This window comes from Hibiscus syriacus, unplaced genomic scaffold, assembly GCF_006381635.1.
Source record: "Hibiscus syriacus cultivar Baekdansim isolate YM2019G1 unplaced genomic scaffold, ASM638163v2 tig00112231_pilon, whole genome shotgun sequence".
NCBI classification, from domain to species: domain Eukaryota; kingdom Viridiplantae; phylum Streptophyta; class Magnoliopsida; order Malvales; family Malvaceae; genus Hibiscus; species Hibiscus syriacus.
The window spans coordinates 2,359,348-2,375,275 of NW_024063276.1; the positions used below are offsets into that span (position 1 = coordinate 2,359,348).

Here is a 15,928-nt window from a genome sequence, read left to right on the forward strand (position 1 = left end):
AATTAGCTTGTAGGACTCACTAACAGTTTTGTCACTTGCATGCTATCAAGAACCACAAAAAACCACAACCTTGCACATCGAACAACTCCAATTTTGCCTGACTATTGTTTTTCACTTACGAAGGATAGAGGTGGAAGGTTTAATCCCCCCCCCTCCCCTTCCCCTTGCAATTGTACATCATATGCACCAAATGAAAAAATAATAGAAAAAAGTTTAGTTCTTTTTGGGCATATTAAATTAGGTTAGCATATATAGCCAAGAATCCTACATAAATAAGCAAAATTCTCAAATGGAAGAGCATGTCAAAACTTAGATTTCTTCAGATGTTTTAACCTATTAATCTATCAGTTCATAGAATTTCATGGATGTCAAGAAACTATAGCTGGTAAAACAAGGCAACAAGTCATAAACTGAAGCATAGCTATCAAGGTGTCGTTATGCATTTCTAGTTTCAGCAAGTAATAATGATTATGTACACTCTCTTGACAAGTTCTAAAGCAGACTTGGTTTTTAAGGGCAAGGCGCACCCAGGCGCAAAAGTTATCTTAAGCCTAAGCGTGCATCTTTCCTATGCGAGGCATCTTTCCTATGCGAGGCACACCGTTTGTACTATATGATTTTTGTTTTTGGAAAGGTTGTGTTATATGATATAATTCAAACTAATACTTTGATAACACACAAATACTTTGTAGGGAAAACATAACTACACAAAATTGAATTTCTTAAAGAAAACAACAATTATTTTAATATTTAATATCGTTATTTTATTTATTTTTAAATGTTATAAATTAATTTTATTACCAATTAAAAAACTTCATATAACTCTAAATTATTATAAAAATTAACTTTTATATTTAATAAAATTTATTAAATAAATATTATTAAATTTAATACTTTACTATTTTAAAATTAATTATATATATATATATTATTAAATTAATTAATTAATTAATTAAAAGAACATAAAAATATTATATAAAAGAGTTAATTGCATCATACGTCCCCAATCTATGACACTTATTTTAAATTGGTCCCTAAACTTTTAAACAATTCAATTTCATCCTTAAACTATGACCATCATTCTAAATTAGTCCTCAAACATTTAAAATTCCACTTTCATCCCCAAACTATGCTCTTCATTCTAAATTGGTCCCCAAACTATTTTAACATTTCAATTTAATCTTAATTTATAAGTATATATCAAGCACATCCTTTGTTAATAAAATCGTTAGACCAAGTTATATTATTATATGTTTGAAAAAAAATTAGGTTAAACTATGGTTGATATGGATTACATATTTGGATGAATTTGGGGATAAAATTGGAAGATGCAAACTTTTAGTGACCAATTTAAAATGATATTCATAGTTTGGGAATGAAATTGGAATGTTCAAAAGTTTAAGTACTAATTTAGAATGATATTCATAGTTTTGGGATGAAATTAAAATGTTTAAAAGTTTAAGGATTAATTTGAAATTAGGGTCATAATTGGAGGACATAATGCAATTAACTCTATATGAAAAACAATAAGCTTTTCAATAAAAGCACGTAAACGGTGAAAGAAGCTATGGGCTTGTTATAATAAATAAATATTAGAGTGGGCTATAGATTTGGGCTGATTTATAAGTAGTTTTATATGTGTTAGGGTTAGGTTGGAATGAAAAAAGTGTAATAAATGAGAAAGTCTCATGTACAACGTCCTTAATATACGACTAAAAAAATACGCTACCGGTTTTGTTATTATTTTTTTAACAAAATCGGTAAAAAATTATCAGAAACATTATTATTTCTACATATTTTGTTATTATTAGACGCTTTACCGATTTTTTTAACATATCTGGTAAAGCGCTATCTGTTTTGTTATTTTTTATAAGTTTTGTTATTATTAGACACTTTACCGGAAATGTTAAAAAACATTAATGTTTTAGGTAGAAATAATAATGTTTTAGGTAATTTTTTACCGGTTTTATTAAAAAAATAATAACAAACCCGATAGGGCATTTCCTTAGTCGTATATTAAGACTCCCGCACGGTAAAACTTCCCGTAATAAATGAGTTTTTCTGCCGTGAGTTTTTTTTTCCTGCTCTCTCATGTCATGCAGTTCTACTTGTTCTTACTGTCTATCTTCTACTCCTTCCTATTTAATCTGGTTTTTCTTATTTTCTTTAAAAAAACCTGAAAAGCGCAAAGGCTCTGCGTCCTGTGCCTAAAGCCTGTAGGCTTGCTCCTCCAGCCGCCTCCCGTAAATCGCCCGCTTGGGTCGTCTCGCCCCAATCCAGGCGGGCGCTACCTTCATTGCCCGGCTGCGCCTAGCACCTAGGCGTGCCTTTTAAAACCTTGAGTGAGGGTTATTAGTACGGAATTCAAGTAGCTTTTTTTTATATAAAAAAAATGCATTACTCTAAAATTCTATAACAGGTAAGAGTAAGCTATCTTTTAATTTTTGCTTTGAAATTAGTATCCCTAATAGCTATCTACTCTTTGTGAGAATTCAACACATTACTAAGGGTGGAAAAAGCAATGGGCTATCACATGCTTATGGTTGAAGATGTATAAGTCTCCATCACTTGAGCCCTTTCTCCAACAAACCTTTTTTGTAAAAGGAACGATCAATCTGATTCTCCAGTTAGCCCTATTTAGTTGTACATACTACATACATGACAACGCATAAAGAAGTATAGCCAAGGAGACGATTCAGGACCTAAACGATAAGAATATACATACAACAAATGTAGTAAAATAGACGATATTTAGAATGGAAGTAGTGTGAACAGCTTACAAGCATACCTATATTTGGATCTAAGGTCTCATGTCATCTACTCATGTTCATATTATGAGTTAAATGGACAAATGTACTTGCAAAACTACAAACCTAATACCCTACTGAGAAAAGGAAACCTGAAGAACTGATATGAGGTGATAGTGATACAAACATCTTTATGGAATTATGAGCTTCTTGCCAGCATAGATGGTATTCCCTGTAAGGCCATTAGCCTCTTTGATTGCATCTATTGGAACCTGAAACCAGATCACAAAATTCAGAGTCTCATCTGAATTACACAAATGTTGTATCAAAAATTCAAATTATAAACTAAAAATATACCTTTAGTTTCACTGAAAACTTGATCTGGGTTCCAATTTTAGCCCTTTAAAGCTAATTTTTGGAGAAGAAAAAAAATGATCATAGTTTGATACCAAAATCGTAATCTACTATAAATGTATTTAGAGCACCAAATTGGAAGCATAACAGAAGAAAGCAAATTCAAAGTGATTGTTCGTCAAGTAAATTCCAAATCATAAGAATTGAAGATCCAAAAAAGCAATACCCCATATTTTCTGGACAGGCCCCAAAGAGTATCTCCTTTCACAATATCTATCACACGTTCCGAGTATTCTGGCAGTCTTTGCTCCGTATAACCACCTGCTCTCTACACAACAAAACAACTAAAAAGTAACACTAACCCTCGAATAAACTTGTATCAAAACAAAATTCGAAATCTAAAAAATTTAAAAACAACAGAAATGTGGGTTCTGAAATACCTTCGTGATAGCGGGTTCTGGGAATGGAGGGGAATCTCGGATCGGCTGGATCGGAGAGGACTGAATCGAATCAACAGCTGGTTGTTGAGATGGTGAAGTTGCATTTCTCTCTTTGTTGAAGGGGTTTAGGGTTTTAAGGATGCTCATAGCGATCCCCGAGAAGACTATGAAGCCAGCGGTTTTAGCTACAGCAACCTCCTTGCTGTTAGCGGGGTGCTTATCGCCGTCGTTGTTGGAGGCGGATGAGTTCGACATCCGGTCGGAGCACAATACGTGGCGATTTCTTGGTTTCAAAGAGTGATCGTGTTCGGTGTTACACTCCAACGGGCCTATGATGTATCACAAATCAGGCGTCCCTAAATGAGAGGGAACGTGCAGTTTGGTTCCGTTAATTGTTAACGAGACAAACTGATTAAATGCTTTTTCTCAACTATGCCCTAAATTTTAAATTGATTATTTTTTTTGAGACGTTCATACTCTTAATATTTACGATGCTTAAATTCAAGATACGATTCCTTTAATCACTAAGTTACATAATTCATATAAATTTACATTTTTTTAAAATAACTTCAACTTTTAAAATTTTGAAAATTTTAAAAAAAACAACAATTGAAATAAAATTGTAAATCCATTGTAAGAATTAAAAAAGAAAGAAAAACTTTTGGTAGACACCTTTACAAAATAAAAACAGAACAATAATAAATATTAATTAAATTGAAGTACACTTTTTGGATTAATAACAATGATACTGATACAAATATAGAAATAGTTAATTTATATAAGTGATCAAGTAAAATTAATTAAGTAATCTTCCGTTGCTACTATCTGAAGATATTCATTTTTTTTTCATTTTAATGTTATTTATATTATTATTATTATTATAATAATTATTATTATAATTATAATAATAATAATAATAATAATTATTATTAATATATATTATTTAATATTACAAGCCCAAAATGGAGGCCCAATTACAAATGATTGCCCAAATCAGAAGCCCAATGGAAACCCTAAACCAGATTAGGGTTTCCCTCTTCCCCAGCCGCCTCAGCCTGCTACCGTTGGATCTGGCAAGATCCAACGGTCCAGATGGTTCCAGCAGGAAACCCTAGGGTTATGATACCCTAGGGCCACGACGCCGGCCGCCTCTCTGACCCGTCCATCCACTGCTGCCACGCTTCAACAGAAACATCCAGAGGAAGCAAGGAACGCCGTCCACGTTCCAACCATGGGGTGAGTCACCACCTACGGTCTGGTGACTCACTGAACTTTACCCTTCGGACCGGTCCGATGGCCACACCGGTGATGGCTATAAAGCCATCACCCAACCTGCAAAGAAGAAGAGAGAAAAAAGAACCGAGAAACCACAACAGAGACCAAGAGAGATATAGAGAAACAAGATACTAAAAAAAAACTACCAACGATCTCAACAACAACACAGCAAAGAAACAGAAAAGAAAGAAAAGAAGAAGAAAGAAGAGAAGCTTACCGAGGAAGCCCCGACCACCGGACCTCACCAAAACCTTCGAAAAACCGAAGGTATATTTCTTAGATTTGCTCCGATCGGGAGCCGTTTAAAAGAAAAAGCCATCGTAACCGTCATTAGGACGGTCCGATCTATGTTTTAGTATAAAAAAAAAATTTCCGGCCACCGAAGACGGTGGCCTGCGACGGTGGCCGGCGGCGGAAGAACTCCGACTGACGGCTGCCGGCCGGCTGGCTTCTCTCTGTTTTAGAGAGAAGCGAGAGAGAAAATTCTCTCTCAGAGAAGAGAGAGAGATGGGAAGCTGAGAAATGAAGGCTGGCCCTTCGGGCCAGCCGTTTTGGACCTTAAATAGGCCTTCCCGAACGACGTCGTTTCGGGAAGGACTATTTGTGCAAATTTTAATTGTTAAATCCCGTCCGCAGTGTTCAATATTTGTAAACTTTACATTTTAGTCACTAAATCGAATTTATAATCTTTTTAATTTGATCTTTAAGTTTTATTTTTATTTATTTTAGTCCTTTTTATTAAAATAATATATTTATGGTAAATAACAGATTTAGTCCTATGATTTTAATAATTAATATTTTAATCCGAATAATATATTTTAATTTATTTTAATCTAATATCCGAATTTTATATAGTTTTATTTTAGTCACTAAATTAATAAAATAAGAAAATAGCATGTTTAATCCCTATAATTTTGATTAATTATGAATTAGGTTTTTAATTTTAATTTTACTATAATTTAGTCACTAATTTTAAATGTTTTCATTTATTTTACTGCTTTTAAATATATCATTTTAATTGTATTTTTATTGTTTTAATTGTTTATATATTTAAATATTTTTACTATTATTATATAGTCATAAATATATATGATAAATAATAATTTATATTTTTAATAGTTTTCAATATCGAAGAAAAGGGCAGTCTTAATACAACTGGATGTCCTATTCTGGTATTTTAAAATTAAATATTATAAAAAATATTATTTAATTTTATTTAAATTAATATTTATCAATATCAAAGAAAAGAGTTGTCTTAAGGCACCTAGAAGTCCTTTTCCAATATTTTTAAATATTTTTTTTATATAATTTTGAAATAATAGGATTATAAATTAAATATATTTTGAATTTTTAAAATTTTTAATAATAGAGACAATTTATAATTAAAAAGTACCAATTTTGGGCGTTATAGGGGTGCTAATCCTTCCCTAAACGTAACCGACCACGAATCCCTTTTTATTATTAAAAAGAACGAATTTTTGGTTATAAATGCAGATCAATTCATTTTTTAATTGATGTTTTCTTAAAACTCTTTTAAAAAAGAAAATAATTTTTAGGTATTCGACCTACCTGACCCAAAAGGCCGATGGCGACTCCCAAATTATTTTCAAAACCATTTATTCACATCAATTTTTGTCAAGTAGAATATTTCGTTCCTGGACGAAAACCGGTTACGACAGTTTGGCGACTCCGCTGGGGACCGGTCAGACTTTTAAAAATTAATTACAAATTGTCTCTATTAATTATAAATTAAAATTTATATATTTAATTTATGATTTTTCCTTTTCAAATTTGTTTATATATTTATTATTTTCATAGTATGTATATATTTTCTTATTAATATTTCATTTTTTATTTGCAAGTATTTTATTTCATTATTTATTTTTCTGTCAGAGGTTTGAACATTTCTCCTCACACACAACACTTGCATTGCATAACATAAAGCTCTATAATTGAGTTGTCCCTTTTAAGTGGGAGTGAAAGCGACGTCTTTGTGAGAATTTATTCTCCGTGTCAGACCTAGCAAGTAACTTTCGGGGTTCATATACTCTATGTCTTCGTGAGAATTTATTCTCCGTGTCAGGCATAGAGAAATGTATCCCCTCGAATTGAACTCGATCCATTTTAGTCTGTGATGGACTAGGATTGAGGGTTAGCAACCCAAGGGGGCACTAACAAGGACAATTCGGGTACCTTTATTCCTAGATCTGAAACCCTGCATATAAAACCCTAGAAACTCTTCCAATACGAAGTCATGCCGAAATAGGTGTACACACAGGAGAAATGAATTCTAACTTTCTTGTTAATTTATTTATTTAAATTACATGTATATTTAAATTATTTAAATTATGAAAAAGCATGTTTAAATAAAAATATCTAGGTAAATGTTATTTTTAAATTTCTTTATTATATAAACTAATTCATTTCTTTTTGTGTGTTCTTTATTTCTTTTGATTGCATAGCATCATACAGGATAAAAGGCATTGATCCTTGTGTTAATTGTCTTATTGGAAAGCCTTCATCCATGGATAAAAAGTGTTCAAATCAAGTAATTCTAAACACAGAAGTAATACAGTGGGCTGAGGACTTACAAAGACAAGAAGGAGACAGTCTGCAGGATGATTATGTATCTGACTTAGCCAGTTATGCTCCAGTTTCGCTAAAAAGAAATGATATGCAGGATTTGCGAAGTATTTGGGAAAGTTGGGATTCAAACAAAAAATTGCAATTTTATCAGACTTACGGAGACATCCCATATTTGCTCTATGTTGAAGTTGATGATGAACTACTCAGAGCCCTAATTCAATTCTGGAATCCAGGGTACCATTGCTTCACTCTCAATAAAGAGGACTTGGTCCTACTATTGAGGAGTACACAACTTTGCTACATATCGAAGGGGCTTTGGAGAATCGAATCTATTCAAAGTCAATTAAAACTCAACCCTTTCGAGTTAAATTAGCAAAGATTGCCGGGGTACGAGAAGAATGGGTGATATCCCGTACAAAACAAAAAGGCGAAAGCGAAGGCATTGCTTGGACCAACATTAAAGAACTTATTCAGAGTCATCCAGATATTAAAGTACGATTCGATCTATTTGCTCTGGGTATGTATGGTATGGTCATCTTCCCAAAAGTATTGGGATATGTTGAAGCTGCAGTGGTAGATTTGTTTGAACAGTTACCGAAAAAGATTAATCCTGCTTCTGCAATCCTAGCAGAGACCTTCAGATCGTTAAATGCTTGTAGAAAGCTAGGAGGTGGACGATTCTCAGGGTGTACCCAGTTGTTATATGTTTGGATCCGTAGTCATTTCTGGAGGACAGAAAAGGTTTCATACCGACGCTTTAATACGGATTATTCACCATTAAAAGAATTTCTGGAGCAGGAATGGCCGAAAGAAATTAAGAAAGATATGTGGATAAATGCCTTTCGAAATCTGCAAAGCAATGACATTGTTTGGCGAGCCCCGTGGCAAATCCAAAGGGAATTCTTTTACAAATGTGGTGATTACAATTGGATAATGCTGCTCGGATTATGGGGAGAAATTGGATATGCACCACTTCTGGTCATAAGACAATATGAAGGTCGTCAATTTGTACCTGCCACCGCTGGATTACATTCATCTAAGTTCGCATTCCACAGCAAAAATTATAAAAGAAATATCATGGAAGCTGTTACAGCTTGGAAAACAACTTTTTGTATCCGAGCTAAAGCAGCAAAAGAAATGCTAACTCCTGATTATGAGGAATGGAGATCTGTCAGGAAAAATGAAAATATTCCTCTACCAGATCAAAAAGAGAATATCTCTATGGAAGATCGCATTAAGGTGGTTCCATCAGAGATTGAAATCCTGAGAGCTGAGTTTGAAGCAGAAAGAGAAGGCTGGTCGAAAGAATTAGAACAAATGAGACGAGATAAAGCTATGTTGGGTATTGACATTGACTTTCATTCATCACAATGTGCAATGTTGAGAAAAGATAAAGAAAAAGTTGATGATGAATTCAGAGCATTACAGAAAAATTACCAGGAGTTATATAAATCCTGGAAAGCATCAGGACCAAGCCAATCGACGGTACAGATGACCAGAGAATTGAACATCGAGAAAAGTCGAGTTGAAGATCTGAAAGGAAAGAATAGTCGTCTACTCAAAAGCCTTGAGAAAGGAAAGAAAAAAATGGAAGATTTTGAGGTCGACAGAAGAGAGCGAATTATAAAACACAAGGCTGAACACCGCGAGATCATGAATGAAATGCAAAGAGAAAGGGATCGAGCCAAAGATTTAGAAGAAATGAAGAATGACATCTTTGATAAATTTGAAGGTGAGAAAAATATCATGTTCCAGGGATTTGAATCTGAAATGAACCAGCTGATTGCTGAACTTGAAGTCAGGGGCCAAAAGATTGAAGAATTCAATGTTGAAAAAGAAAAATGGGAGCTGGAAAGAAAGAATTTCAACACCAAACTTGAGGTGGAACAAGAAGTGGCTAGTAATTGGATGCAAAGATGCAGAAACAAGAATGTTCAAATCCAGAAGATTAATCAAAGAACGCAAGAAGCACGAACAAAACTTGAAGAAGATCTGGATCAGTCTAGAAACAAAAACTCAGAGTTTAACACTTACATTTTGCAACTTGAAGAATCATTATTTCTAGAAAAGGTTCGTCTAGGACCTAATGACCTCAAATAAAGTAATGAGGAAAGCGCTTCACTGCGAAGATGCATTAGAGATCTTGAAAAAATTCTGCACAATTGTCAAGTCAGAATCACTGAGTTAGAGCAAACTCTTGAAGGAACGAATGAACAATGGCAAAAGTCAACTGATTTCTATGTTGAAAGAAGTGAAAAAAGAAGTAATATGGTGTTCGAGGCCATGGTACAAATGAGTGAAGTTGCTAGATATGTTGGGGAACTAGCTGTTGAAGCCAAAATAATTGAGCATCACGTTGATCCAGTTTCTAAGTGCGGAAAGAAGGTGTTATGGTTAATGAAAGAAATTATAGAGCTTAATAGGAAAGCTACGCCTTATCTGTAGTTATGAACTATTATAAAGAAACTTTTGTATGCCGATGAAAGTTGTTCTATGACAGTTAACTTTTTGGGATCAATACCTTTTTGCATACATGCATTTTGCATACATTTATCATTCATTTCATGATTTTCTTTATGAATATTTTTTATTAAGATAAAATTATGAATTAAAATTTGGAAAAAATAATATCAAAAGATTTTTCAATCGCAGTTATTCTGGCCAAAAGAGAAATACAACATCACTACGGTACTAGACAAGCTACTAAGAGAATTATGGAGGATAAAATACAACGTATTGAGGAACAACATAATAAAGAACAAGCAGAAATGAGAATGAAGCTGGAGAAAATTGAAGCCAATATTGCAAATTCACAAGACAACATGATGCAGAAAATAGAGGACATGTTTAAAAGACATGCTATCATTGGAAAAATACATGAAAATCCTGTATCTTTCGACCAAGAACCTATGTATCCTCTAGGTTTTTCACCAGAACCAATTTATCATTCTGGTACTACACCTATACAAATCAATGCTCGTACATCTGCATTACAAGAAGCCAAACCACATGAAAATCAACAAGTAGATCCTGCATCTTCAAGCAAAAATCCGCTTATATCAGATGTGAAAATAGGGGATCTTAATACTGAGCATTTAATCCCAGATTTGAATGAGCTGAATGAGAAAGAAAAAGTAAATGAAGAATTGACCAGACAGATCAAGAGCTTAGAAGAACGAATGAAATCCGTGGAAATAACTGAATCATTTTATGGGTTTGACGCTAGTGAGTTGAGTTTGGTTCCAGACCTAATCCTCCCCATCAAGTTCAAAGCTCCTAAATTTGATAAATATGACGGTACTACATGCCCTTCATCCCACATTACTATGTTTTGTCGCAGAATGGTAGGATATGTGAAAGACGAGAAATTGTTAATTCACTGCTTTCAGGATAGTTTGACAGGACCGGCTTTAAAATGGTATACTCAATTGACCAAAGCCAACATTAGATCCTGAAAAGACCTGGCTAAAGCATTCTTAGAGCAGTACCGCCACGTAACAGACATGGTTCCTGATAGATGGACTCTCCAAAATTTGGAGAAAAAGAATAATGAAACGTTCAGACAGTATGCCCAGAGATGGCGTGACACGGCAGCCCAAGTTCAACCACCTTTGTCAGAAAAAGAGGCCACAGTAATATTTGTCCATACATTGAAAGCTCCTTATTTAAATCATTTAATGGGGAATGCAACCAGAAATTTTGCAGATTTGGTCATTTCTGGAGAACTCATTGAAAATGTCTTGAAAAGTGGCAAAATTGAATCAAATGAGGGGTCTAGTTCCAAAAGACCTATGTACCGAAAAAAAGAGAATGAAGTCAACAATGCAAATTCTTACAACAAGGATTCATAAAAAAGTGTTACAATAACCCAGCCAAGGGTTAAGAAAGAGGAAACAAACACTAATCGAGCAGAGTCCAGAGGATCTCGAAAGGAAAATGAAAGGTTGTCTTTTACACCTTTACCAGTACCATATGCGGAGATCTATGATTCGCTGTTAAAAGCAGATGTCATACGGCCCTATCCTTTGGTTCCCATGCAACCACCATTCCCTCCTTGGTATGATACAAAGGCACACTGTGTTTACCATGAAGGAATTACGGGTCATTCTATTGAAAACTGTTTGGCATTCAAAAGGGTGGTTCAAAATTTGATCAACACTGGAAAGTTGGAATTCAATACACCAACTGCATCAAATCATCCATTGCCAAATCATGGAGATAAAAACGTGAATGCAATTCAGGAAGAGAACAGAAAGAAAGCAAAAACGGACATTTCTGAAATTAAATCTCCTTTTGTTTGGGTATTCCAACAACTCTCTTTAGCCGGTATAATTCCACAACAATTCAGGCCAAAGCAGAATGAAGGCAAGAATTATTGTGAATATCATCAAGAGAAAGGGCATAAAATTCAACTATGTCCTGAGTTTAGGGATTTGGTGCAAAAATTGATGAACAATAGAGAAATAGAATTCTTTGAAGAAGAACCAGGGAAAAAAGAAGATGATGTTTGCTCATCAGAGGATTCTAAACCTAATCAAAGAATAAATGATCCTGTGATCATTAATGTGAAATCATCTACGGCGATTCCTGCACCAATAAAGCCGAAAGTAGTTATCACCACTCCTCTACCATTTCCATACAAAGATACCCGCAGGGTACCTTGGAATTATACTACCAATGTTTCAATGGTAGGAGGATCTGTTTCTCTAGAAAAAACAGAAGAGAAAATACAGAATTTGGATACAACATCGACGTCTGAAGCAGTGAGCGAAGTCGGTTTCTTTACAAGAAGTGGGAGATGTTACTCTCCCGAAACATCCAATGCTTCAGAACAAGTGAAAGCAAAAGGAAAAGCCATGGCAATACCTCAGAAGGTATTTGATGATGAATCCCCTCCAACATTCAATGAGCCTGTGACAGAAAAACAAGCTCAAGAATTTTTGAAATTCCTGAAACATAGTGAGTATAGTGTGGTTGAACAACTACACAAACAACAATCGAGAATTTCTATTCTTGATCTATTGATGAATTCAGAAGCACATAGAAATGCTTTGATGAAAATTCTCAATCAAACATTTATCCCTGAAGATATATCCCTCAATAAACTTGACAGAATTGTGGGACATATAGCCGCTGACAATTACATAACGTTCACGGATGATGAAATACCGGAAGGCGGAATGGGGTCAGTAAAAGCTTTGAACATCACGACACATTGTCATGGTCATGTGTTGCCAGGAGTATTGATTGACAATGGATCCGCTCTCAACTTGATGCCTCTAGTCACACTTCAAAGAATGCATGTGGATCAATCACACATAAAGAGTTATCAGAATGTAGTGCGAGCATTTGATGGTACTCAAAAACAAGTGCTTGGGAAAATGGAAATACCGTTGTTAATTGGACCAGTCATGTACAGTATTGACTTTGTGGTAATGGACATCCACCCTACATATAATTGTTTATTAGGGAGGCCATGGATTCATTCCGCAGGAGCCGTTCCTTCTTCATTACATCAGAAATTGAAATTTGTTGTTGATGGACAACTAATATGCGTCGGAGCTGAAGAAGAAATCATTGTGTCCGTAACAAGTGATGTTCCATATATCGAAACCAATGATGATGCTCTTGAATGCTCTTTCCGAGCTCTTGAATTTGTCAATGCAACCTTTATTGCAGAAGGAAGCAAAATTCCATATCCCAGATTATCTGATTGCACCAAGATGACGGTACAACAAACTTTAGGCATCGGAGCTAAAGCTGGGAAAGGTTTAGGAAAGAATCTTCAAGGGATTTTGGTTCCTGTAAATATACAGATGAAGAAAGATCGTTTTGGGCTTGGATTTAAGCCCAATTTTCAGCAAAAGAACAAAGAGATGAAAAGAAGATGTGAGGACAGAAAGGCAAGGTTGAAAGGGAAAGAAATCCTTTGGGAACACATGTTTTTCCCACAGTTGAAGACTACATTCAGATCAGGGGGAACAATTAATGTAGAACAACAGTTGGTTGAAGCCTTTAAAGAAGAAAAGTTGACGAAAGATCAAAACATAGTTGAAGAAGCTATGAATGGATTATTTATCAACATGATCATGAATGACAACAAGACTGGCAAATATTTGGATAGGATTCGCCCATGTTTTTCCTGGAGAAACACTCAACAATTGGACCACTGAAGATCTTCCTATAGTTTTTAATATTAACGCAGAGTAATATTCAGAACTAATCTTTATGTTTAGCTCAAAAATATGAAAACTTTTTGTTATCTTGTAAAGGAAATTATGTTAAACATAAGAAATTTTCTTTAAAATTTTCAGATGGCAATCATTCTTTACATTTTCTTACATTTTTACATTTATTTATTTCATAAATTTACTATATTCTTTCGGAAATATGTCCGACTTAAATTTGCAGGTGTCACCATGTTAATAGCATGTTTATTCCTAAATTTAATCAAGTGATAAATTTAGAGCAGCCTATATGTGTCTGGAAGAAATCAATGGGTGTGAGGATGAACTGGAATGTGATGTTCCTACTGAACTATTAAGATTGGTAGAAAAAGAAGACAAACAAATTCTACCCCACAAAGAAGAGATTGAGACTGTGAATCTGGGAACAAAAGAAGAAATGAAAGAGGTGAAAATTGGTACTACTCTGACAATCCAGATAAAACAAGAATTGATAAATCTCCTTCAAGAATTCAAAGATATCTTTGCCTGGTCTTATCAAGATATGCCTGGTTTAAGCACAAATATAGTGATACACAAGCTTCCAATCAATCCAGAATATAAACCGGTCCAACAAAAGCTCAGACGAATGAGGCCAGAAATGTTGTTGCAAATCAAAGAAGAAGTAATGAAACAGATCAATGCAGGTTTCCTACAGGCATCTAAATACCCAGAATGGGTAGCCAACATTGTTCCCGTACCAAAGAAAAATGGGAAAGTTTGAATGTGTGTAGATTACAGAGATCTTAACAAAGCTAGTCCGAAAGATAGCTTTCCATTACCCCACATAGACACATTGGTGGACAATACTACAGGACATGCATGGTTTTCATTCATGGATGGTTTTTCAGGATATAATCAGATAAAAATGAATCCTGAAGACATGGAAAAAACAACATTTGTAACCAATGTGGGGCACATTCTGTTATAAAGTGATGCCATTTGGATTGAAAAATGCAGGGGCAACATATCAAAGAGCCATGGTAACTTTGTTTCATGACATGATGCACAAAGAGATTGAAGTATATGTAGATGACATGATTTCCAAATCCCGAACTGAAGAAGAACATATTCAAAACCTGAAAAAGCTTTTCCAGAGATTAAGGAAGTATCAATTAAAGCTCAACCCCGCAAAATGCACTTTTGGGGTAACTTCCGGGAAACTTTTGGGATTTGTGGTCAGCAAAAAAGGAATCGAGATTGATCCAGATAAAGTAAAAGCAATTCAAGATCTTCCACCACCCAATACAAAAAAAAGAAGTTCGAGGCTTTTTGGGAAGATTAAATTATATATCTCAGTTCATTTCTCAATTAACTGACAAATGTGATCCAGTGTTCAAATTACTTCGAAAGAACAACCCTGAAGTCTGGAATGAAGAATGTCAGGAAACTTTGGATATTATTAAGAAATATTTATCCAATTCCCCAATTTTAGTATCACCAATACCTGATAGACCATTAATTCTTTACTTGACGGTCTTCGAAAATTCGATGGGATGTGTACTAGGACAGCATGATGAATCTGGAAGAAAAGAAAAAGCTATTTATTATCTGAGCAAGAAATTTACCGATTGTGAAATTCGATATCCACCAATACAAAAATTATGTTGTGCTTTGGTGTGGACTACTCGAAGACTCAGACAATATATGTTATACCATACTACTTGGTTGATATCCAAACTTGATCCTTTGAAATTCTTAATGGAATCACCAGCTTTGACAGGCAGAATGGCTAGATGGCAGATGTTATTATCTGAGTTTGATATTGTATATGTCAACCAAAAAGCAATAAAAGGAAGTAATAGCTGATTTCTGGCCAGTCGTGTATCAAATGATTATCAGCCTTTGAGTTTCAATTTTCCTGATGAAGATTTGTTGTGCATATCCATGAATGAAGAAGTCAGAACAAATGATGCATCTGCATTTTGGAAGCTTTACTTTGACGGAGCATCTAATGCTTTGGGACGAGGAATCGGGGCAGTGTTAATTTCTCCAGAAAATATTTATTATCCCTTTACAAGTAGACTAGAGTTCTTTTGCACCAATAACATGGCGGAATATGAAGCTTGTGTCATGGGATTAAAAGCAGCTATAGAAAGAAAAACAAATGTCTCAAAATATGGAGATCGTTTGGTGTATCAATTGCGAGGAGAATGGGAAACAAAAGATCCCAAATTGTTGGAATATCGAAATTTAACCCTCGAATTAGTGAAAGAATTTGAGAGAGTTACCTTCAATTATCTCCCTCGAGAAGAAAATCAAATGGCAGATGCTTTGGCTACATTAGCTGCTATGTTTCAAA

The 15,928-nt window shown here is 34.5% G+C and overlaps 1 protein-coding gene across 2 annotated transcripts; it reads right to left on the reverse strand.

Moving 5' to 3' along the window:
- Positions 1-2,803: 2,803 nt before the first annotated feature.
- LOC120176264 (probable endopeptidase p60) lies at positions 2,804-3,914 on the reverse strand. 2 transcript variants are annotated; one of them, XM_039182715.1, is made up of 3 exons: positions 3,542-3,914; positions 3,328-3,429; positions 2,804-3,019 (listed from the first exon to the last, which is right to left on the reverse strand). In XM_039182715.1, the coding sequence occupies exons 1-3, from the start codon at positions 3,794-3,796 to the stop codon at positions 2,939-2,941; spliced, it is 438 nt and encodes a 145-aa protein (XP_039038646.1). In that variant the 5' UTR covers positions 3,797-3,914; the 3' UTR covers positions 2,804-2,938. The 2 variants fall into 2 exon arrangements, with proteins under 2 accessions (XP_039038646.1, XP_039038647.1); XM_039182716.1 differs by lacking the exon at positions 2,804-3,019 and adding an exon at positions 3,103-3,155.
- Positions 3,915-15,928: the final 12,014 nt, after the last annotated feature.

What these genes read in the sequence shown, in the direction of transcription:
- LOC120176264 (XM_039182715.1), bottom strand. Translation starts at nt 3,796, where the DNA reads ATGTCGAACTCATCCGCCTCCAACAACGACGGCGATAAGCACCCCGCT. An exon ending in CAGAACCCGCTATCACGAAG is followed by an intron (nt 3,430 to 3,541) that starts GTATTTCAGAAC and finishes TTTGTTGTGTAG; the next exon opens with AGAGCAGGTGGTTATACGGA. An exon ending in GCCTGTCCAGAAAATATGGG is followed by an intron (nt 3,020 to 3,327) that starts GTATTGCTTTTT and finishes ATCTGGTTTCAG; the next exon opens with GTTCCAATAGATGCAATCAA.